The sequence below is a fragment of the Prosopis cineraria genome, unplaced genomic scaffold (genome assembly GCF_029017545.1).
Source record: "Prosopis cineraria cultivar Desert tree isolate PC_DT_omini unplaced genomic scaffold, ASM2901754v1 PC3, whole genome shotgun sequence".
Lineage (NCBI taxonomy): Eukaryota > Viridiplantae > Streptophyta > Magnoliopsida > Fabales > Fabaceae > Prosopis > Prosopis cineraria.
In genome coordinates this window covers 41,449,067-41,473,467 of record NW_026555334.1, presented here as the reverse complement: position 1 = coordinate 41,473,467, position 24,401 = coordinate 41,449,067, and the positions used below count along the sequence as shown (strand labels likewise).

Genomic DNA, 24,401 nt, shown 5'->3' with positions numbered 1-24,401 from the left:
TAAAAATTCTTAATCACCACAAAACTCATAAACTTAGAGTTAGAAGCTTGATTTAACTCCCCAAGACCTTAAATAAACTAATGGGTTCGGTTTAAACCCAAGAAAATCAAAATCAAAGCCCCCATTGCCCTATCAATCTAGATTTTTGCATAAAAGAGGGAGAAGAGGGAATGTGCAACATATCTAATAGTGATTCAAGCTTTAAATGCTTCTAAAGTAGCCTAAAGATCGTGCCCTAACAGACCAGGAGCTCCTTTCTGTCGCTTTCTTGTTTTTCCTTCTTTCTCTTTTTTTTTGGGTCTATTTTCACGAACTGATAAGTGCTGATTTTACGTGTGTGCCACGACGCATTGACACGCCCACCACAATGCATGGCACAGAAAGTTTCACAAAATTTTAAACTTCCTTTCGTGCTATGGCCCACTCAAACATCGACTTAACCCTCTTCTAAGGCTGTCCAATGATTCAAAAACTATATTAGTCTCCCATAAATCTTGCTAAATCAATAATTTATCTAAATTAACCAAATTACCCTTGGAAACATTGAATTTTACAAATTGGGAAATTTAGGATGTTACGACTGTGAGCCATCTAGAGTTTTAGCTTCTCTCCATAACTCGACCTAAGTGGAACAATGCACTAACTGGGAAGTGACATCGAGCTGCATTGTAGTAAATAACCATCTTAATAAAAGCTAATCGACTGCTATCCAATCATCATAGGCAGGATTAATGATGGTCGTATCTCTATTAACAATGTATGGTGGACAAGCTTTAGTGTAGTTGATGAAACTGTCAAGATGATGTCCGCAAATTATTGGTAGCATTGTGGTTTTCCAAAGCAAGAAATTATGTTTGTTTGACTTGATGGATTCAATTGAAGGTGTGGCGGCGGCCATAGATATGGCTTTGTCGATAGCTAAGGTAGGGGTGACGACTGAGGTGTTGGTCAATAAAGACTCAGTGGCTTGTGCCTACGGCTTTGATACCTAATGGAAAAAGCATAAGAGAATGGAAATCAATCATGTTTCATTGATGTGAAAACTAGGTTACATAAATAGACATGTAGATACATGATCATATCTCAATAAAAAATCTAAACTAGCTCAAACAATACATACAAGCAATATACACGACCAGCTGATACATGGTTTTGATATGAAGATCGTAACAAACATGTATTGGGCCTCAACAGTAGGTTTAGCTACTAGGCTTTTCTAATAATAATGGTGAGTCTGTTAGCGAAGGAAGAAGTGCTTTTGAAGAGGAAGGAAGCAAGGGAAAGGCTAGTATTTATGGGAATATGAATGGGTGGTTTGGGCTATGAATATGCCTGAGTTTTGGGATTAAAGCATTTAGCCATGTTTGTTTGGGAATGATCAAGGAGCTAGAGGGTAGGGGTTTCTTACTTGTAGGATTCAAGTTTCTTTCTTCTTGTTTTTTTTTTTTTGACATACATTGTAGGATTCAATTTTTGCACTTCGTATTTATTGTATTCATCATGGAGATGCAGAAGAAACGGTAAGCATCTCTATTTGTGGCCAAATAATAGGAGGAGTTTTGAAATTACCAAAAAGACAAGAAGAAGGAAGAGGAGGTGTTTGATTGGGCTCTACCTTCTAACTCTCGAATTTGGAAATCTGAAGGTGCAACTTGGGTTTTCCCGTTGGGTGTGTTACACATTTTGTTTCCTGAGAGGAGTACCGGTTTTTTGTAGACAACGAGGAGTGGGCTGGGTGTGAGTATTTTATTTGGTGCTAGAGGATTGGACTTTGTTAGAAGCACATAACAACAACATAAGTATCTCAGCCTATCTCTGCTTCTCTTCTGTCATCCATGTCAGCCTATTTCATGGCATACTTGCCTACTACTTTATTTATAAGAATTGAATCCAAAATCTCATTAAGAGAAGCGGAGAACAATTGTGGCTAGTTTCGTGACACAGTTCTTTATTCACAACCGCAAGTTCACAGGCGTCAGATGTTTTTTCTTTCTTTTCAAATTTCTCCTTTTCGAGGAAAGTTAAATAAAATCGGCGTATTTAATATTTTTCCTTTAAATTTTTATTTTACCTTTTTATCAATATTTAAAATTTTAATCATGACCGGATCTCATATAGAGTTGGTGTAGTCAGATGCATTCATCAGTCTTACTTCTTTAAGCGACTATTTACTCTCACAGACTCATTAGTCATTACCATCATGGAGGTTGGTTGCGAATTGAATTTCAAATTCCCTTATTCTCAGCCAGAAAAATTCTCCACCACGGAGAGCACGTATATAAAAAGTGTTGTTTGAAAGAGAATAATCTTTTTAAATGACGTTCAGATTTTGTGAGGGAGTAATCTTAAAACTACGGATTGTGGATTGTGGAAAACTGGAAATAGTTTGGGGAAAAAAAAATAAATTCTACACGATATCTAATTTAGATTTCGGGAGCGGCTGCCTGAGGAGCTTGGAATCCGGCGAGCTCGAAGAGAGAATAATTTTTTTTTTTTTTTTGCAGGCAACGATGAGAAAGCATTAGACGCCATATTTTCAAGGTGTTATATTCGTTCCCATAATTCTGGTAGAGTTCCCGACAGTCCACGTGGACATCTCCTTTTTTTTTTTTTTAATTTCTGCTTTTGGGCCAGCCACGTGGATATTTCTTTGTTCTTATATAGATGTGGCCTTCATTTCCCCGACCCTCTCTTTCCCTCCTTTTCTCCCTCTTTCCCTTGGATTCCCCGATATTCTCCCCCTTCTCCTCCTCCTGATGGCGGAAACTTCCTCTCTTTGCTTCTCAAGGTTCTCTCCTGTTCCATTGGTCTCTCGTTCGAAGAAATCGAGATCCTCGTCCTCTTTGTTTGCATTCGCCTCTGGTCAGTTGTCCGCGTCACGCTCTCGCCCCTCGCGTCGTCCCTTCCACTTCGCCCCAAGAGCCACCGATTCCGGCAATGTTTTCGGTGATGATTCTTTCGGATTTTTCCCTTGGTCCGAAGATGGCGGTACGATCTTTATTTATTTATTTATTTTTGGGTATATCTCTACGGTGAATGTTTAACTGTTAAAATCAACTCAATTTATGTATCGTTATTCCATCTGAATTTAACCGTGGACTTTATAATTGCAAGTTGCAACGCATGCAGTTGTTAAAGACGATTCCTTTTTTTTTTAATGGATCAACAAACACGATTCCTTCATTATACATGTTTTCTGCCTTTGTGATTTCTTTGTGGCTTTAGGAATTGCTTTCTTATGAGTTATTGTGTGGCAATTTTGGCATCAAGCAAGGAATTCCCGTTTTTCTTCGGTCACTAATCAAGCAAGAAAGCGTCACTTTATATGTTTGAATCTTATTTTCGGTTAATGCGCTGCCCAAGATTTATTACAGATAATTTTAGTAAAGTAACTATCTCTACGGTGAATATTGATATTTGGGAAAATAGTGATGAAGGACCACCGGAGGAAATTTATATCAGTTAAGAATTAGTTGTCAAAATTTGAATAGAAAAATGTTTGAATGGATTATTGTTAATTTAGAATAAGTTATTATTAAAACCTGAATGGATACCTCTTGATAAATGATTAACTCAAATCGACAAGTATTTATTCAAGTTTTGACAACAAGTAATCCTTGATTGATATAAATTTCCTCCAGTATTCTTTAATTGATATTTTCCCTTGCTATTTTATGACTTTTTATATGTTATATTATGTATACTGTGTATTCACGAAGCACATAAGAAGTCCGTGATAGATATATCGAGCAACTTAGAGATTATGTAGCTATCATTTTAGAATTTTAAGGAATTAAAATTATTCAAAGTAAAATTTCTGTTAAGATCAGTGATTTTTCTCAATTCCGACTCACTTCATAAAATGACAGCAAAAAAACAGTGGTTGAAATGATTGGGCTCAAACCTTTCATGTATAAGGAATTTCCTTTGAACTTCTTGTCGATGTAATCTGACCTAACTCCAATGGTGGTTGTCATATCAGAAATTCAATGGATTCCTGAGGAGAGAGTGACCTTATTCACTGCTGATGGGCTGATTCAGATTGGAGGTTCCATGGTTCCTCGTCGTGTCAGGGCTTCAGATGTATGCTTTTTACCATGCAATTTTTAGCCTTCACTTTTGAGTTCAAGGACAATTATTATAACATGCAGCGAGCCCACATGTACCAGTCATAAACTCATAATTACCAGCTCAGACATTCTTTTGTATTTAAATTGTTGGTATGTTGTGATGCTTGTGTTTTTCACTTTGCTAATATGTTCTTTAATAGGGTAAGTTATTAGGTCAATATTTTTTTCTTTTTAATAAAAGGTATTTTATTAATATTTATAAGATGCCTCTTAAAGTGGAAGTCCTTTGGTTAATGGTGAAACCTTAGCATGTTGAACCTCCTATGTCAACAAGCAACTCTCCTATAAGCTTAAGTTATAAGGTGGAGACCTAGCGTGATATTTTTTTTTTTATGAGAATCTCTCGGATCTGTGTCATCATGATGATGAGATTTTCTGCAATATACATTGCAAAAGTTCACCTGCCTTCTGTAGTTGCTTCTTCTGATATTTTGCATTTGTTTATGACAAGTTTGATACTTCCTCTCATATTAAAATATGTATCTTGGTTTTCCATGTGGAATATGCCGATATCATTGGTTCATCCTTTTGAGGTCAAGACTTGATCGGCACTGTCTAGAGCTGTCTCAACTTTGAACCATATTCATCTTGTTTTCACTCCATCTCACCGTTTCTTTTAGATATGCCAACCGCTAAGCAGGTCTTTGTGCTTGACAGAAGAAACAAGGGAAAACTGCCCAAAGATTTCAACGATTCCATGAGAGTGACTACATGGATCCCAATCAAGGTCTCTGTCTGGGTGCTCTCTTTGATATTGCAGCTACTAATGTAAGAACTCTTCCTTTTGACTTGATATCTTTTAAAATTTTTACTTTGCCCGATCTCTTACCTTTCAAATTCTCCTTCTAGGGGCTTGATATGGGCAGAAGACTTTGTATTTTTGGTTTCTGCCGTTCCATTGAGATGTTGAGTGATGTTGTGGAAATCACAGTGTTAGAGCAGGGTGGGGAGGTATGTCATAATACCGTGTTTTTGTATTTCTGTTCACTGTTAACCAGCTGTCCCACGCTTGTTTGTTCCTTCTCTTCAAGACTGGAGGAAATTTAGTGCCAAAGTTACTCTTAATATTTCTCTAGATGTTCTGCTTACAAATGCATCACCGACATGTCAATTTTCAGCATATTTTTAATGCGCATGGACAGAACGTTATATCACTATAGAAGTTTGGAATGAGAACCATTTGTTTGCCAATGTTAAACTATTAATTAGAACTGGAGTGGAGGTTTATTTACGGAACTTGTATTCTGCCGTTCTCACATTGGTTGCATGACTTCTTATGAGGTGACTTATAGTTTCTGAGGTGTCTGACAGTCTGTATGTCTGGAAACTCCTGAGACTGATGGCAGTTAATTGATATTCTGTAGATTTTTCCCTCATCAATTTTTCTTCTATCTTTATGTGCCAGCCTAAATTCTGTGAAACTGGGGTCCTGGCGACTGTAACGCTGTTACATTGATTCCTTTTTAATTGACAGGTTGTTGCTGCAGAGAAGGCAAGCAAAGGCGGTTTACATGAGAAGCTAACCATGACCGTTGCAGTGCCACTGCTGTGGGGGGTGCCTCCAGCTTCAGAGACACTTCACCTTGCAGTTAAAAGTGGTGGAGGGATTGTAGACAAGGTCTATTGGCAATGGGATTTCCTGTAAATATATACTAGTGGTCTCCTAACCATTCTTTGTGCACTATGTACATAAATTCGTCTCTCGCCATTCGAAGTTTTGGCTTGATGGTGAGAGCATTTTAGTTTCACCCATCGAGTCACGGATTCGAATCGGCACTCTGTTGAGCCAAAATTTGTATCTCCTGTATATCAATGTACAAAACTGTAATTTATCTATTGGACACTTATTTCATGGTAATCGATATCTGAATTCCCCCTTTCCTGTAATGATAATGTGATAATATCTAATGGAAATTGATTGTCTGCTGCCCCTGTTCTTATATATCAATCATGTTACTATGGTTGAAGGAAGTTTTTTAAGATTGAAATTGCTTAAATTCTATTTAAAATCAATCAATGTTGTAAAATAGATTGCATGGACTAGCCATATTATGTATGAGAAGTGAAATGTTGAAATTACTTGATCATAAAACCTTAATGTATGATTTTGCAAGTTAAACAAGCTAAAAAAGATATGAGAATAGATAAATTACAATATATTAAGCCACTCAAATACTTCTGCATGCCTTCTAAGATATGAGAATAGATAAATTACAATATATTAAGCCACTCAAATACTTCTGCATGCCTTCTAAATTTTAATGTGTGTTTCTTGAAGAAGAGAACAAGAATGAACAAGATAGGATTGGTGATTATGCTTACTCAGGTTTTTCATTTCCTTTTCTTTCTTCTTCTTCTTGTTTTGTTTGGAAGAGTTATTTACATTCAAACTCTTGCAGCGTCAGACGCGCGTGCACACGTATGCTAAAAATTTCTCATTTCCTTTTCATTTCCTTTATAGACGTTATAATGTTAATGTTAGGTCGTTGCCCGTAAGTAACGCGCTGCATGGCTCGAGTACAGTGACAAGTGAGTTAGAGCCGCTGCATCGGCGCCCGGATGTAGTGTTAAATGAGCAAGGGCTACCGCATCATTCTGGACGCACGCGGCTAAAGAAGTTAGTCTATAAGAGCAAAATTAGATTTGGTACTTGGAATGTTGGGACATTAAATTGTAAATCTATAAAGGTTGTAGGGGTTATGATTCAAAGGAAAATCAATATCCTTTGCCTGCAAGAAACAAAATGGCGTGGAGAAGAAGCTAAGGATATTCAAGGTTTCAAACTTTAGTATACAGGAAAAGTAAGTGCACGTAATGGAGTAGGCATCATTATAGATAAGAAGTGGAAGAAGAACGTTGTAGAAGTTAGCAGAATTGGAGATAGAATTATTTTTTAAAAATGATAATTGGACGTGAGACTGTTAATATTGTTAGCGCTTATGCACCGCAAGTCGGGACAGAAGCCAGTCTTAAGGAATTATTTTGGGAGGATCTGAAGGGGTTGATTCGATACATACCACAGAGTGAAAAGATTTTTATTGGAGGAGACTCTAATGGGCATGTCGGGAGGGAAGCTGATCAGTATGCGAGGGTGCATGGTGGTTTTGGTTTTGGAGAACTAAACAATGAAGGACAAACTCTTCTTGATTTCTCATTGGCGTATGATTTTAAGATTGCCAATACTTGTTTCAAGAAGAGAGATGAGCATCTCATCACTTACAAAAGTGGAGCCTCAAGGTCACAGATTGATTTTCTTTTGGTTAGGAACACAGATAGAAGACTTTGTAAAAATTGTAAGGTGATCCCCGGAGATGCTGTAACAACACAACATAAGGTCTAGTCCTTGATGTGTGTATTATGAGTAAAATCCAAAAACGTCGACAAGTAGTAACACCAAGGATTAGGTAGTGGCAATTAAAAGGTGAGAAGCAAGATATTTTCAAGCGAAATCTTTTGGATAAAGGAATTTGAGAATCTCAGGGAAGTGCTAACATCATATGGGAGGATATGGCTAAAAAGATACGGGAGGTTGCAAAAGTAGTTTTTGGAAGAATCGAAAGGTTCTGGTCTGAGAGATAAGGAGACTTGGTGGTGGAATAATAGTGTACAAGACAAAATCAAGTATAAGAAGAACTATTTTAAAGCCATACATTTGTGTAACAATGAGGAAAATTGGGAGAGGTACCGTATGGCTAAGAAGGAAGCTAAGAGAGCTGTGGGTGAAGCTCGTTCTAAAGCTTTTGAAGAATTTTATAAGAACCTTGAGACGAAGGAAGGAGAGCAAAATATTTATAAGATTGCCAAGAGTAGGGAAAGAAAATCAAGAGATCTAGAACAGGTAAGGTGTATTAAGAATGAAGAGGGAAGAATTTTAGTTACAGATGATGAAATTAAAAATAGATGGGAGACTTACTTTTCTAAACTTTTCAATGATGGAGAGGATTCATCTAGTAATTGGAGGATTTAGTAACTGGTGAAGGAGAATAAAATTTGTCATTCTATCGAATAATACGTGATAAGGAGGTAAAGGAAGCTCTTAAGAAAATGACAAATAGTAGAGCTAACGGACCTGATTGTATATCTATCGAAGCGTGGAAATGTTTAGGTGAAGAAGGGGTGAGATGGTTAACTAAGTTATTTAATGTGATTTTACGGTCCAAGAAAATGCCTGATGAGTGGAGGAGAAGTACATTAATTCCTATTTATAAAAATAAAGAGATATTCAGAATTGTACTAACTATAGAGGGATTAAACTTATGAGCCACACAATGAAATTATGGGAGAAAGTAATTGAGCACAGGTTGAGATTGGAGACAAGTATTTTTGAGAATCAATTTGGTTTTATGCTAGGTAGATCAACTCCAGAGGCGATTTATCTACTAAGGGGATTAATAAAAAGTATCGTTGTAAAGATAAAGATCTACACATGGTTTTTATTGATTTGGAAAAAAGCTTATGACCGTATACCAAGAGAAGTGCTTTGGAAAGCGTTGGAAAAAAAGGGAGTATGGATTGCTTATATTAAAGCCATACAAGATATATATGAGGGGGTAAAAACTAGTATAAGAACGCCTAGTGGTCAAACAAAGGATTTTCCTATAAAGATTGGACTACATCAGGGATCATCTCTGAGTCCTTATTTGTTCAACTTGATCTTAAATGTTTTGACGGAACATATTCAAGAGAAATTCCGAAATGTATGCTCTTCACGGATGATATAGTTCTTATAGCAGAGACAAGAGAAGAGGTTAATTGCAAACTTGAGTTATGGAGGAGGACATTGGAGTCGAAAGGTTTTCGTCTGAGTAAAAGTAAGACGGAATATTTATATTGTAAATTTGGTAAAGGACTATTCGATAATAATTTGGACGTGAAATTGGGAGATCAAATTATACCTCAAGTGAAAAAGTTTAGATATTTGGGAGCCATTATTCAAAATGATGGCGAAATCAGTAGAGATATTTCACATAGAATTCAAGCTGGGTGGTTTAATTGGAGAAAAGCTAAAGAGTTATTTACGACCGTAAGGTGCCTAATAAACTTAAAGGAAAGTTTTATCGCACTACTATCAGACCGGCAATGTTATATAGTAGTGAATGCTGGGCTCTAACGGGACAGCAAGAGCATAAAGTTGGAGTAGCAGAGATGAGAATGTTACGATGGATGTGCGGACATACACGTAAAGATAAAATTCGAAATGAGCACGTACGTGAAAAAGTGAGGATGGCACCTATTGAGGAAAAAATGGTAGAAAATCGGTTGAGATGGTTTAGGCATGTACAAAGAAGACCAAGGGAGGCACCAGTGAGAAGAGTGGAACATATAACTTTGAGTCCGATTAAGAGAGGTAGAGGAAGGCCTAAAGAACACTCTTGGAAGTTGTTGAGCGCGATCTCTTAATTAATAATATTCCTAAAAGCTTGATAAATGATAGAGCACAATGGCGTCTTGCAATCCATGTAGCCGACCCCACCTAGTGGGTAAAGGCTTGTTGTTGTTGTTGTTGTATCGTCATTCAACCCGAAAAGAAAGGAAGAAAGAAAGGTGCAATCAAATAGTCAAATGTCTGCTGTCCAAAAGACTAAAATGTACAATTTGGGGGATTGGGAGTTGAGGACCTTCATTCACAAAATATTGCTTTCATCATGAAGTTTTGTTGGAATATGATGAACAAGACACAACCTTTATGGGTTCAATGTATAATTGTGGAGAGGGAGACATGCCTAATATAACTCGTAAAGGGAACTCATTTGTGGTGTGGCAAGCAATCACTGAAGTTTGGGAGAAATTTTACAGTGGTATTGGTAAAAGGATTGATAGTGGTGTTAATGCCATGTTTTGGTGGGATCGCTGGTTACCGTTGGAAAGACCACTCATTTTCTATGCAAACAGGGCAGTGAACAGCATAAACCATCTTGACAAAGTCAAACAGCATATACGTTTTTATGGTCGGTGGAATCATATTGGTTAGCGTGGTTTGCTTCCTCAATGGGTCATTGATAAAGTTCTATAATCCGAACCGCCTGCTGGTGATGGGCTAGATACTTTTTGCTGGAGAAACGCACCCGATGGCAGAGTCAGTGCTAAGGAAGCGTACAAATTCATTTGGCAGCAAAACCAACAAATAACAGAACTGTAACGGAGAAAAATATGGAAATGGCCGCTATCGGAAAAGAACAACTTCCTTTGGCAAATTCTCTATGAGCGTTTAATGACCAACTCACTCACAACTAAGAGAGGGATCTTCACAAATAATGAGTGCCCTTTTGAGTGTCACAGAGAAGAGCGCATTATACACATTTTGCGACCGTGAGTTATGTATGGGAGGCTATTATTAAGCCTGACCTTTCATCTGCTTTTATGTCTGGTAATTTGCAAGTACGGATCCGATGGAATAATAAAAAAAGCCCAACCAAGTGCAGATTTCAACAATGGCCAAGGATCAAAGTTTTTGGACTGGTTGCTTGGATGCTGTGGAAGACCAAATGCCATAGACTCTTTGAGGATGTTAATATCACGCACAAGGATGTGACTCGCCAAAGCCTCTTTAATCTGATGGAAGAATTTGGACTCAAAGTGCTCCAACACGTCACACAACAAGGATCCACTGTGGGGACGGGCACATGGCAACCACGACCGATAGGTACACTTCACATTGATGTGGATGCCTCTGCCAATATATATGGCCATGCAGCATGTGGTGGCATAATTCGTAATGAGCAAAGGGAGTGGGTATTGGGATTCCAATGTGGAACTGGAGTGACCAACGCTACAAGTGCTGAAATCATAGCTATTGAGACACGGCTTGAAGTCCGTCAATAGATGAATCTCCAGTCACTTTGTTTATTTTCTGATTCCTTGGAAGCGGTTAAACACATATTCAGAGATCATGGGACAGATTACACAACTAACAATGGAGTTGCAGCGGTGAGAGACCTATTGTATCTGCAGGATCAGGATGCCACTATCTTGCATGCCTCACGTGATTGTATCAAATGTGTGGATTTTCTAGCCAAAACCGCTCGCAGTATTGGATAAGAGTCATCTTATCTAAGTTTTTGTTTGTTGTATTTTGTTCAAGCTAGTCTTGCCTTCGGGAAGAAAATAAAATGTATGAAATTAGAGTTGAAAGGGAAGAGTCAGGAAGGGAGGAGTGGGAATGGCCTTTTGGGCACCGCAGATGGACAGTTCGTTGTTGTATAATAATAATAAGGTGATGGCATTGGCAGCACAATATTCGGAAATGCGCCACTTTCTTCTCATATTCCCATCCTCCTCACGGCCTTCTCTTCTCAGTTCTCACCTTCACTTTCATTCTAATACCAGCCCTCTACTATTTCTACCCTCATACCAAATTAGGATTTCATGTTAACCTTTCCGCTAGAAGCGCCTCCCAGAGCTGCAGATTAATCCTCGTCTCTGACTATGGCTTGTTCTTTCGTCCAATCACAGGGAGGGTTAAATTTCAACCATTGGACTTCTAAAACTTGTTTTTAGAAAAGCCCGCCAATCAGCAATAAACGACTATCACAACTTTCATTTGAATATTTCATCAAGACGGCACGGCACCACTTTCTCTTCATATCGTTTTCCCATCTTATATGCCATCTATTATCATAATAAAATCAAATTTAATGGCATCAATCCTAAAGAAGTCAGTGCATAATTACTTCATCTTTTAAATAAAGGAAAAATCACAATCAAGGATCGAGTCAATTAATTATGTTACATAATTAAACAATTCTTATTTTATTCTATAGGACCAAAAGACCTAAATGTATTAAAATTTATTGTAAAAAAGATAAAACTACTCTTGATATATTTTTGTTGTGACAGGGGAATTGATTGTTGTTAAAATAGGAATAAAACTTATTCAACAAATTATAATAATTTCTTTGCCAAATTAATATTTTGTAGTTGTTAATGAAGAAATTGATTGTTGTTAGAATGAAAATAGGACTTATTCATTGAATTACAATACTTATTATTCTTTCTTACCAAATTTTTTTTAAGTTACTAATAAAGGAATTGATTATTGTTAGAATAAAAATGAGACTTAATTTTTCGAATGGGGATTTGTTCACCAAATTATAACACTTTTCCTTTCCATTATCAAGTTAATTTTTTAGAGTTGTTAATAAAAGAATTAATTATTATTAAAATGTGAATGAAATTTTTTATTCTGATGAGAAGTTATTGTTAAAAGAGTATATAATATATATATATGAAGGATATTTTTATCTTTTCATAGCAAAGGTAAGTACTTTGATCTTACAGATTAATATTAGAATCATTTGATCCGTAGTATAATTAATTGTCTTCAAGGATTCTTGATTGTGATTTTCCTCTACTCTCTTTTTTGAATCACTGGATTTATTTGTACATTCATATACAACTTTTAAGATGTCAATATCTTGAGTGAGTTCATGAAATGCATATCCAAAGTATATCATTATGTGAAGATCACATGTTTTTAGGAGCCTTCGCGCGCGCACATCCCATATCAATTTTGTATGCTGCAATAAAATACTAGCATCATCTGTTCCCCCATTTAAATTTGTTTAATGTTAACTCTTCATATCCACTAATGCACAAGCTTACTGCAACTTGCAAGTCTCATTTCTTTTTAATAATGTGGCATTTCAGAATGTTCTTATGGACTTGCAGGCTGTGTGAAATCTAAGACTAGAAATCCAAAATATTTGATGAAATTGAAAAGAGGGATTTCAATGAAGAGAAAATTTTATCGCACACTCAAGTTACAAAATACTCCAAACTATTACCATTTTTTACTTTATATTTTCTTCTTCAGACTCTCTTCTTTTTCTTCCTTTTTTTTTTCCTCTTCTTTGTATGCTTTTTTCTACACCTTCCCGACAGTCGGCACCCCTTCTTTCTCATCTCTTTTTCTACTCACTCACCATTTAACACACAAATGACTTATTCAAGTGTTTTATGTATGGATGGAGAGCGTGCTTGCTCAACAAATCACTCCTTGTGCTTTGAGACTTTTTTTGTATTTTAGGTTTAGCGGGCCATAAAATTAGTGATGATATTTAACAGGATGCATCATTGATCATGTAAGTGCTTTAGTATATTGTAGTAAACTATGCCATATTTGACCGGTCTTCTGTTTTGGCCTTGCCCCAGTTATGGGATAAAAGATAAAGCCACTTTCACTACGCAAGCGAATTCGCAAGGATATGCCATCTCTTATCTCTTTCACTTCACTGTAATCCATGTACCTTTGTGTTGTTTTGTTAAATTTATGATCTCATTTATATTTGGTTTTTTCGAAAATGCAGATAAAAATAGAACACTCACGATAAAAATGTCAAATTCTAGCCCATCTTTTGAGGGGGAAACGTGCATTTGTGGCAGATAAAAATGGAATACTTGTTTGATTAACATATATACAAAGCGAAACATTAAAAATAGTTCATGCCTGCTGCTATCCTTTATTTCAGGTGGATAAGGACTACTCCAGTTTTCAGGGCGTCTTTTCTTTCTTCAATAATCTCTTTCGGGACATCTTTAAGGTATAAGAAAACTCCCAACACATCTTTTCCCAGAAAGCGAAGCACGAAGAAAGCGAAACTTCCCCATGTAGTATCAAAAAGATTGGCTTAAACTTGATCCAAAATCAGGGTCTTTCTATTTTACCTCTTCCAAATCTCTTTGATTTTGCCCACTGTCAGCATCAGTAGTGCACAACCCTTTCCTCTGTCTTCTCATCGAAAAACAAGTTGCTGCAACTACCTGTGCTTACTAATTGTTTAATCTCATCCATCCCATAATCTAATAAACTCTCTCCCCACAATCCATTGTTGTGGTAATAATTATGCGCACCACCAACCTGTTGGATTAAAGTTCCATATCTTCCGTACACAAACTCTGCTTCTCTGATATGAGTGATCTGGTTATTGCAGCTTCCATCAGAAGAACTGCAACTAGCAGCCTCACCCCCAACCATAGACACTTGCTGATTCCGAATAGGTTCCTTAAAACTACAATCATGGTGTTGAAAAGTGAAGTTTGCAGAAGTAAACGCGTTACCACTCAAAAGATTAGAAGAGCCTGTGAATGATGCGTTAGCATGGTGGTAGCAAGAGTTGGTTCTGTCTGAGAATAATAATGGTGAAGCTGGTGTGGAATTTTGAAGAATGGTTAAAAGGGTGGGTTGATGAGGAGGCTTACTCCCCTGAGATGAAGGATTCATGGGCATCATTTTCTTCTTAAGCTTGGTGTTCCAATAATTCTTGATATCGTTGTCGGTCCTCCCAGGTAAATGAGCTGCTATTATCGACCACCTGCGCTTAATAATCACAATCAAATACTCATGAATTATCTAATTAAATGTCAGCTTGCATGCCCCAAAAATGAAACAAACTCTGACATCCGTTCCTCTGCTTATTTCGTGAACTGGAAATTTCATGATCTGCTTATTTCTACTGGTTCAGAAAAAAAGCGAAGAGGTTAAAAATATAAACACCTGCTTCCAAAGCTAGCGAAGAGGTTGCAGATGATTCTATCTTCATCATCAGAGAACTGGCCGTGCTTAATGTTAGGTCTGAGATAGTTAAGCCATCTTAGTCTGCAGCTTTTCCCACATCTTTTCAAACCTGTGCCAGACAATTATGACAGGGATGAGAGGTAAGGTCACAGAACTCTGGTGATTTGCGCACAGAGAGAGAGAGAGAGAGAGAAGCAGAAGGAATAAGAAGAAAAATACTTACCAGCTTTTTGTGGGAGAGAGATCCAATTCCCACCAGTGCCATGTTTCTCTATGTACTCCTTTAGCTTGGCATCTTCTTCGGGAGACCATGGCCCTTTCTTTACATTTGCCTTGTCGCAGCAAGGAGCTCTGCCCATCTTCCCGGTCCTGTCTCGCTCCCAGACTCTGTTAATTAGATGCAGAGCTATGTATTTAAGCTCTGGTTGCTTGGAAGGGAATAGAGAAGACTTTAATTAGCACAAGGTCAAACACAGAATGGAGCCTTCTTAACTTAAATTGTCTATATGTATGTGTCTAAACCCATTGGCCATATTGATTGATAATCTTGCAGAGGGTTGTGTCACCACAAGAGGGAGCCTTTTCGTAACACAGCTATAGAGAATCCCAAATCTCTTATTTATAATACCAAACGGAGTCACTGAAAACGAAGGTCTACTCTTCTGGTATTTGGTATTGTACTTCAAGCCACGAGCCACGTCACGAGAAAATTATTTCCTACTAATGTCTCGGGTGAAACTAAAAATTTTCTTATCCTTATTTATTAACGTCATATCAATTTAAATTCAAATATCTGCTGTATATACTATTCACTGAAATAATATTTTTGACCAAGATTGAAGTAATATATTGTTTACGCAAATCCTGTAAATTTTTTAAAAATGAATATTTTCTAGGAGGTTATACTTTATAAAATAATTTATTTCAATTTATAAAAGCGTTCTCATTGTTATTTTCAAATCACTATTGCAATGATAAATTCTTGCATAGGAGGTCGGTATACTATATTATTCATGTTCTGTTTAATAAAAATATGTCACTTCAAATAATTGTAAGTATAAATTAATTTCATAATTAATGATAATAAAAAAGAGAAAACAAAAAATTGAAGATATGCTCTATTCTAAAAATAAGGTTATTAAGAATAATGATATATCCAATTTTATTTAATTGAACTAGTATGATTTTATTGAACAAATCATATATGATGTGGTGTATCAGCTTTGTATAAAAATTTCTCTTATTACAACTCGGCTGCATTAAATAGTCGTATTTCTCGATTTTATTCTTTGATCATTCGAGCACTCATAGTTATTTTCATTGACTATTGCAATAATTATAATGGTCTTATATAGTTATGCATGATATGCAATAAAATTATGTTAATGAGAACAGTTAACATCTTTTTTTTATACATATATCTATAATTGAGACTGTCACATACACACGAAGTAGTCAACGGTCATAAACCGCACAGTACCTTTATTAATAGTCCTACTTGGAGTGTTTGATCACAAGACTTCATACGACTCAAAAATTTGAATTTGGAAACCGAACGTTGCAGATTTTCAACTTATACATTAAGTTCTATTGACCATGTTACATAATTCAGGGACCTGTCTCCCTCCAGCCCCTGTAAGCAATAATAGATGGATCCCCTCCGTTTTCTTCTATACAACACGTGGATTTGGGAGGTGGAAAATTAAAATGGGAAAAAAATTTCAAGACGTGACAGAGTGTTTTGTTCTGATTTTTTTTTTTATTTTCAAGTAAATAAACATACTCTTATGATATAATTAACGCAATACTTTATTTCCTCGTTCACGTGTTTCTAGAATTGATGGATGATAAATGTCAGCTTTTCACAAATAAAATCACCTTGATGTAAAGACGCTTCTCGCGACACCGTATAAATTAAAATAATAATTTAAAAAATTAATTATTTTTTTATAATCATCCTTCAATTATAACTCAATTTTCAAATTTTAATTTATAATTACTTAATTTTTAAATTTTTAATTCAATTATGACTTTATTTTTAAACTTTAATTATTACAATTTAATCTTTATAATTTTAACCACTTAAATATTAATTTTTATATCTTAAAAAATAAAATTATATTAAAATTTATTATTAATGTTTTAAATTATTAAAATATTTTAATATTTATAAATATTATCAATATTAAAAATTTAAAATATTTTTAATTTTTATAATTTATTTTTTTAAAATATAAAAATTAATATTTAAGTGGTTAAAATTATAGAGATTGAATTGTAAGAGGTAAAAGAATATAGTTTTAATTAAATTAAAAATATAAAAATTAAATTATAATAAATTAAAATTTAAAATTAAGTAATAGCTGAGTTAAATTTATAAAATTAAATAATTTATTTTTTCATAATAATTTTACCAAATTTTATGTATGAATTAAATATATGCCATTAATGATTTCTTTTCTATGCTTGTCTAAGAAGTTATGTTGTCATTGACATTTATTGCGGTGGGGACATCTACAGTACATGAAGTGGATGCATGCCTCGAACAATCAGCGTCTTGTAGAAGATAATAATACATCGCATTATTGTCAAAAGATTACATAGTTCAATCCCTTCCATGCCTTCTCTCGTTTGCCTGTTTCTTTCTACATGACTATTTCTTTTTTGGCCAAATTTTAACATGACTATTTGATTGTATCATATTTAAGTATTGTCATGTTGAATTAGAGATAATTATTCTTATAAAGACATTTTTTGCATTTGTATGGACTCGAATCTAGTGTCCCTTATTTAAGCCGTTATAACCAACACTCATTGATAATCTCATTTATCTATTTCATTGTTCATTTAGTTTATTGGCCAAGCATTTATAAAACTTATTATCACTTACATGCTTTTGGAAATTAAACATTATCATATATAATACATATTATAATTTACTGTAATAATTAAATGAATGATATTTTCAATTTAATGTCTGGATTTACACCGCTAACTCAAATAAATAATTGAATGACTAGATGAGATTGCATAAAGTGCCAAATATAATCTAAGGACCCTTGTGGTGATATAATATAAAAAAATAACTATAAAATTTTGAAATATCATTACATCCCTTGGAACATATTTGAAAATAGGATTTTTGAGGAAAAGGCCTAATTGTTTCCTATAAAATTAAACCATGCATATCATGGACAAATGTCCACTAACTTGTTGATTATATATAATAACTTGTCAATAGTTGAATACTTTATTATTTATATTAAAATGAGACTTATAAAATTAAACCAGACTTAATCAGTTTGTACAACTTATTTATGAATGAATGACTACTTATTAATTACTTATATTATGATAACTTGTCAATAGCTAAATGCTTTGTTGTCTTTGGCAAAGCAAAATTTATAAAATTAAACTAGGCATGTAAGTTTTTGTAACTTGTTCATGAATGAATGCCAGCTTATTGATTACATATGATAGCTTGTTAATAGTCAAATGATTTGTTTTCTATGCTACAACAAAACTTGTAAAATTAAATCAGTTTGTTAGTTTTTGTAATTTGTTCATGAATAAATATTTGCTTGTTAATCATATATAATAACTTGTCAATGGCTGGATGTTTTGTTGATTATTGCTAGAACAAGATTTGTAAAATGTTATAAGGATAATTAGGTCTTTTACTCTAAAATTTTATTTCCAAATAGGTTCCAGGGGTACAGTAATATTTTAAATTTTTAGGATGTTTCTTTGTTATTAAAATGTTACAGGAGTCATCAGACAATATTTTTCTTGAAGAAATTAAAAGGTATTGACTAGCCGTATATGGAAAAGATTCAGACTCAAGATATTACGCATGACTCTACATTCTCTGAGAAAAGCAACACGTAACATAAACTTCATCCGGCATCACTGTGACTCGTTGAAAAACCGTACTCACAATAAATTATTTCCCCGTAAATAAAAAAATCGTCCATGGCCTACAAAGCGGCTCCTCTTTTTTTTTTTTTTTTTTACCATGTACGGGTTTTTATTCAATCCATGGTCTATGATAACAATTAACTATAATGCGATTTAGCTGGCGAAGCTATAGTGATCAAAGAAAAGAAGTCAATGAACAAGTCGTGGATGCCGAAAGAAATTCCTCAAGACGTATAGATGAACAAAAATGCCGAGTTATACTAAGAGGGCATGCTATGTGCCATGTAGATCGTACAAGCACGTACTTGTCACCTTACTGAAAGTAAGAAACGCCTGTGAGTCTGTGACTAAGAATTTTTTATTCGCCTGCACTGATGAGATTTGTTAAAGCAGACGAATCTATACATGTGTGTGTGTCTATAATAAACAGCCATGTTGATGTACTGGTGCAACATTGATGACCGATAAAACACAAACTTATACTCTTAAATTCAATTATTCAATGCTCTTGCAAATTTCCGGGATTATATTCCTAGAATAGCCTTAATTATGGGTGAGTCATGAAACGGAGTAAATAATATTTGACGTGAAAACAACCATCCGAGTATTTATTATCTTTGACACAATGCTTTATTTCTTGGATTATCGTGCTTTTTTTTTTTTGGCCAATTGGATTATTATACTCATGTTAGGTTTGTTAGGCGACCTAATTAAGTCTTCATAACGGATAGGAGACGCACTTTCGGGTATTATATGGTGTGTCCGATCAAGATTAATCAGACAACCGTTTTGAGTGGTTCATCCTATTTTCCTACCATTATTGTCCTTGTCTCGGCTAGATTTAAGCACATTTGTTTTTCGTACGTAAATGAAATAAGTAAAAGGAAAAATCACAATTAAAGACAGATTAATGCCAAATCAGTATTTTTAAAGATTTATAGTGCAAAAACATAGGAGAAGAAATATTAGACTTAAGAATTTTAGTTGTCAAGAGATCCTAATTCAATATTATCTCTCTTTTAAGTTCCTCGCTTATCATTTTCCATAAATAAAATAATGTCTTACATCTTATCTACCTTACAGGACAACAGGACATTTTCTACTAGTTACCATTGTTTAAAGTGTTAAAAAATAGAAATAACTAACAACTTTTTTTCTCAAGAAGACCGAGTATTTTTAAGTGAATATATTATAGTGAGTACAATAATTCTTATTCCATTAAATTTGACTAATCGTTCATTGATGTTGATTGTTAGAAAAAGAAACAAACATAAAATACAAAAATAACTATAAATTAATTTTTTTTATTTAAGAGCTTTTGATATCCTAAAATCAATAATAGTGCATGTGTATCTATTAATTTAATAAAATGGACAAACCTTTCCGAATCTGATAAGTTCTACTCTTAGAACTTTATAGTTAATGTTAAATTATTTTAATGGATTGAGAAATCAAAGCCATTAAATTGAGTCAAGCTTGATGAGTTAGTTCAAATAAGCTTGAAAAATTTAATACTAGACTTGGGAGCTTAGAAAATGAATTTCATCCATCTCGGGCTTACATGAATAAACTTGATGAACTTTGAGACAAGTTAAGTTTGAATGGATTTAACTTGGATACCTAAATTCTTTTTATTATTAATAAATAAGTTAAAATTAAATAAAATTGAAAATATTAATTTTTAAGATACAAAATGATTTTGACTAAAAAAGAAAAGAACAAAATAATACTTAACAATTTAGGCATTTAGGCTAGTCTGAATAAATTCGAAGGCCGGAGTTGTTAGAGTTGAACTTGGCTCCATTGTCTTTTTTAAAAAGTTAATATGTATCTATGCACCATTGTTGACTTAAAAAAATTATGAGTAATTTTATACTTTATGTTTGTTTCATTGTTTTAACGGTTAATGTTAAAATGTTAGTCAAATTTAATAAAAATAGAGATTGTTGCACTCATTATAATAAGTTTGAGTATTATTGCACCTTTGTTCATTTAAGAATATTAGGTTCTCTTTTAAAAAAATTGTTAAGTATTCTAGTCTTTTAACTCTTATTTAAAATGTAAGACATTTTATAATTTTAAGAAATATTTTTTTGTCTGCGACACTGTGTTGGTTAATGCCCGCTGATAGTTAAAAATGAAAAATTATAGGCATCAATGGTAATAATAATAAATATGAAAGTAAGTCAACTTTTGTGAGATTTTTTTTTATAAAAAACTTCTTTTAATACAAGTGGTAAATGTTGAAAGTACCTTATATTAGAGATCACATGGGGCTGTATGCTTGCAATAGAGAATTTTCGCGGTCACCTTAAAACAAAGGCATTACATCACGTGTACACCGGCATGGTTTTTTTTTATAAAAGACGAGGACAGAGTCTAAAATTACAGAGAGCTAGACAGAAAGAAAATTTGGGGACTGAAGTCCCATACAATCATTCAGCACAAGGTCCCTCAAAAAATGGGGAGTCAAATCGAAAAGAGAAGTGTTCGAAATTTCTTCTCTAGCTAGAGAGTCAGCAACCAAATTTTGTTCCCTTGGAATAAAAATTACCTGCACACACCAGTTGTATTGTAGTAGGCTTTTGATTTCCATAAAGACCAAGTTACCATTAACTGGGCCTTCATTTTTATTGTTGATCAGCTCTACTAGGTTCTTACAATCAGACTCTATAATCACTTTCTTGAAACCCATGTCCCATGCTAGACGAAGACCACGAAAGATAGCCTATTCCTCAGCTTTAATGGGTTACAACTTCCAATAGAAAAGGAAAAGCCCACGATCCAGGTTCCTTCATGATCTCTAAGAACACCACCACAGCTAGCTCTATTTGATATAGTAGAAACCGCACCATCTGTATTAAATTTGATCCAATCTTTAGGAGGAGGCTTCCAGACTTTGGCAGTCACACAAGGTGTATTAGTATTGATGATCAAAACCTGTCACATGATGTAAGATTCCCAAGAATTCAGCACTTCATCTATAGGATGAGTTGGTTTGAGATAATCATTTTAGAAGGTATAGCAGTTCCTCCATTTCCACAATTTCCAGATTGTAACTCCCTATATCAAGTCCCAATTAGCAGACAAGTCAAAATTAGAGGGAGGTTTCAAATTCTAAATCATCCAATCCTTAAGATTCAAGGAAAAGAAACATCGATGGTGTTTCAAAGATAACAATTTAGACTAAATCTGCTTTGCATATTCACAATCCTGAAGAATATGAAGAGAATCCTCTTCTACTTTCCCACACCAATTACATATAGGAGAACAGTTAGCCCATAGGCTTCTCCAGCTATTGGTAGGTAATCTATTGTGGTAGGTAATCTATAAGAAAACTCGAATTCTCTCTACCCCTTTCCATTTCCAGATCATATTGAAAATAGGGTCAAGTAAGCTTGGTGGGGGGTTTCAATCATAAAGTAAGCACTTTTAATAGTAAAGGAACCATCATTAGTGTCATTCCACAACATAATGTCATTTCCCGCAGATTAGGAAGGGGGTAAGACTGAGATAAGTTTTGTGGTTACCTCATTCGACACTACAAAATCTGACAAAATCCCAACTACCAAAGCGCGTCTAATCAGCAACTTTGGTGTTTTTTTCCTCCTCCAAGAGAGGTCTCAACACTAGATTTTTTATTTTCTTATCAGGAAAGAGCTAAAGATCTTCAAAGAAATTAATGGATTCTCCATTACATAGTTGCCAATGAGTTCCTTCCTCCACATAACTCTTATGCTAATAAATAAATTTCCACAGCCTTGAGTCAGACTGTTTGGTGTTCAAAAGATTATCCTCAGAGCGTAACATGTATTTATTCAGTAATAGATCAGCCCACAGGTCATTATTTCTAGACACAAGATTCCAAGCAAGTTTTGTACCGCAAGCTTTGTTGACAGAGGAGAGCTTCCTAAAACCGAGTCCTCCATATGCTTTTGGCAATGTTATCATTTGTCAGTTGAGAGGATGAAAACCTCTGGATATTAAAGAACCCCAAATAAAGTTTCTCTGAAGTTTCTCAATTTTATTGCAAACTTTATTAGGGATTTTTGACACCTACATTGGGTACAAAGGAATTACACTCAGAACTGATTTAGCAAGCACAATTCGTCTTGCAGTTGACAGACAATTTGATTTCCACCCAGCCAGCTTGGTGTTGATTTTGTCAATTAAGTACTGGAACTTTGTAGTTGACTTTCGTTCATCAGTTAAAGGAAAACCTAGATACCTGCCAATTTCTGAGGAGATGTTCATTCTCGCAATCCTCTTGATTTTTCCTTTTAAATCTGGCCTTACATTCTTGGAGAAGAAGAGTGAAGATTTTGACTTATTCACTTTTTCTCCTGAGGCTTTGCAAAATTTGTTGAGACAATCCATCATGACAAATGCTTGCTGCTCAGACGCTTCTCCAAAGAGTAGGAGGTCATCCGCAAACATTAGATGTGAGATTGAAGGCCCTTGTTTAGTAACATAGATAAGTAGCCAAGATCCAGAATCTACTGCATCACTGATAAGATGAGAAATTCTATCCATACACAAAATAAATAAAAAAGGTGAGATTGGGTCTCCTTAATGGAGACCTCTTTGGGGGGAAAAATTCAGATTGTGACCCATTCCATAAAAAATTATAAGAAGGTGTAGAAATACAATTCATGATTAGTTTTATGAGATCAGAACTCATACCAGTATCAATCAATACATGCTCAAGAAAATCCCACCTAATACGGTCATAGGTTATATCAATTTTCATAGCAAAGAAACCTTTTCCTCTTCTAGCCTTCTTCATGATATGCATAATTTCCTGTCCGATAATAATGTTGTCCTAGATTTGTCATCTCGGGACAAAGCTGGGTTGAAAAGGAGAGATTAGATTATCCATACTCTTCTTCAGTCTACCATTAATAATCTTTGTGATGCTCTTGTAGTGGACAGTACATAATGAGATTGGTCTAAAATGACTGACCAAATCAGGCTTTTCTCTCTTCGGGATAAGTGAAAGAAGAGTTTTGTTAGCTTCAGTAATAGAGATAGAGCCTTCAAAGACATCCTGTACAAATTTGCAAAAAGAGTCACCCATTGTCTCCCAGTTAGATCTAAAGAAGATAGGGGACAAACCATCGTAGCCCGGTGCTTTATAGGGTCCCATAGAGAAAACAGCTTGCTTAATCTCTTCTTTATATGGGGTAGAAGCTAGATCAATAGAAACTTCTTGACTGATGGCAGGGAAGTTTACTTTTGTATTTAGCCTGAACACATTTACATCCTCAACTGAAAAGAGCCGTTTATAGTATTGCGTAATCAGCTCTTTAATCTGTAATTCATCTTCCACAAGCTGGCCAAAATCATCTTTGAGGGCTAAAACTCTATTCCTTCTTCTTCTCATTATGGTTTTTAAGTGATAATATCTTGTATTCCTATCACCACTATTAATCCACTCAGTACGAGCTTTTTGAAACCACTTGGTCTCTTCTAATTTCAAGATTTCCTCTAAGTCACGTTGTAAGGAGACTTCCAAATTACATAAGAACTTGGAAAAGGGGTAGGCACTAGCATTTTGAATACCCTTAAGTCTGGCAATAATATTCCTTTTTTCTTTTCAACCAGCATGGTTGCTTACGTTGGGTCGATAACCTTGTTAACATCAAGAGAGCCGGCCCATGTACAGCCCAACTGGATGAAGGTTTGCAAAAATTAAGATTGCATAAGAACTACGCTTCCCTGGCCCAGAAACGAGAACTGGGCTTCCCTCCAGCTGCCAAAAAAAAAAAGGTTGAGTATCGAGGGAAAATATTAAAATAGTGATGTTATTCTGTTATGTACAATGTTCAAAGGATGGGGGT

General features: G+C 34.9%; 2 protein-coding genes across 2 annotated transcripts; one reads left to right on the top strand and one right to left on the bottom strand.

Moving 5' to 3' along the window:
* The first annotated feature begins 2,692 nt into the window (after positions 1-2,692).
* LOC129305046 (uncharacterized) lies at positions 2,693-6,054 on the top strand. The gene is made up of 5 exons (XM_054944950.1): positions 2,693-2,988; positions 3,983-4,083; positions 4,788-4,898; positions 4,980-5,081; positions 5,605-6,054. The coding sequence occupies exons 1-5, from the start codon at positions 2,757-2,759 to the stop codon at positions 5,773-5,775; spliced, it is 717 nt and encodes a 238-aa protein (XP_054800925.1). The 5' UTR covers positions 2,693-2,756; the 3' UTR covers positions 5,776-6,054.
* A 7,402-nt stretch (positions 6,055-13,456) lies between these two features.
* LOC129306714 (transcription factor RAX2-like) lies at positions 13,457-15,241 on the bottom strand. The gene is made up of 3 exons (XM_054947433.1): positions 14,867-15,241; positions 14,623-14,752; positions 13,457-14,440 (listed from the first exon to the last, which is right to left on the bottom strand). The coding sequence occupies exons 1-3, from the start codon at positions 15,000-15,002 to the stop codon at positions 13,831-13,833; spliced, it is 876 nt and encodes a 291-aa protein (XP_054803408.1). The 5' UTR covers positions 15,003-15,241; the 3' UTR covers positions 13,457-13,830.
* Positions 15,242-24,401: the final 9,160 nt, after the last annotated feature.

Excerpts from the sequence above, each read along its gene's own strand:
- LOC129306714 (XM_054947433.1), bottom strand. The coding sequence starts at position 15,002 with ATGGGCAGAGCTCCTTGCTGCGACAAGGCAAATGTAAAGAAAGGGCCA. Across the intron at positions 14,753-14,866 it reads CTCTCTCCCACAAAAAGCTG|GTTTGAAAAGATGTGGGAAA; the intron begins GTAAGTATTTTT and ends TGTCTGGCACAG. Across the intron at positions 14,441-14,622 it reads TTCGCTAGCTTTGGAAGCAG|GTGGTCGATAATAGCAGCTC; the intron begins GTGTTTATATTT and ends TATTAAGCGCAG.
- LOC129305046 (XM_054944950.1), top strand. The coding sequence starts at position 2,757 with ATGGCGGAAACTTCCTCTCTTTGCTTCTCAAGGTTCTCTCCTGTTCCA. Across the intron at positions 2,989-3,982 it reads CCCTTGGTCCGAAGATGGCG|AAATTCAATGGATTCCTGAG; the intron begins GTACGATCTTTA and ends TTGTCATATCAG. Across the intron at positions 5,082-5,604 it reads TGTTAGAGCAGGGTGGGGAG|GTTGTTGCTGCAGAGAAGGC; the intron begins GTATGTCATAAT and ends TTTAATTGACAG.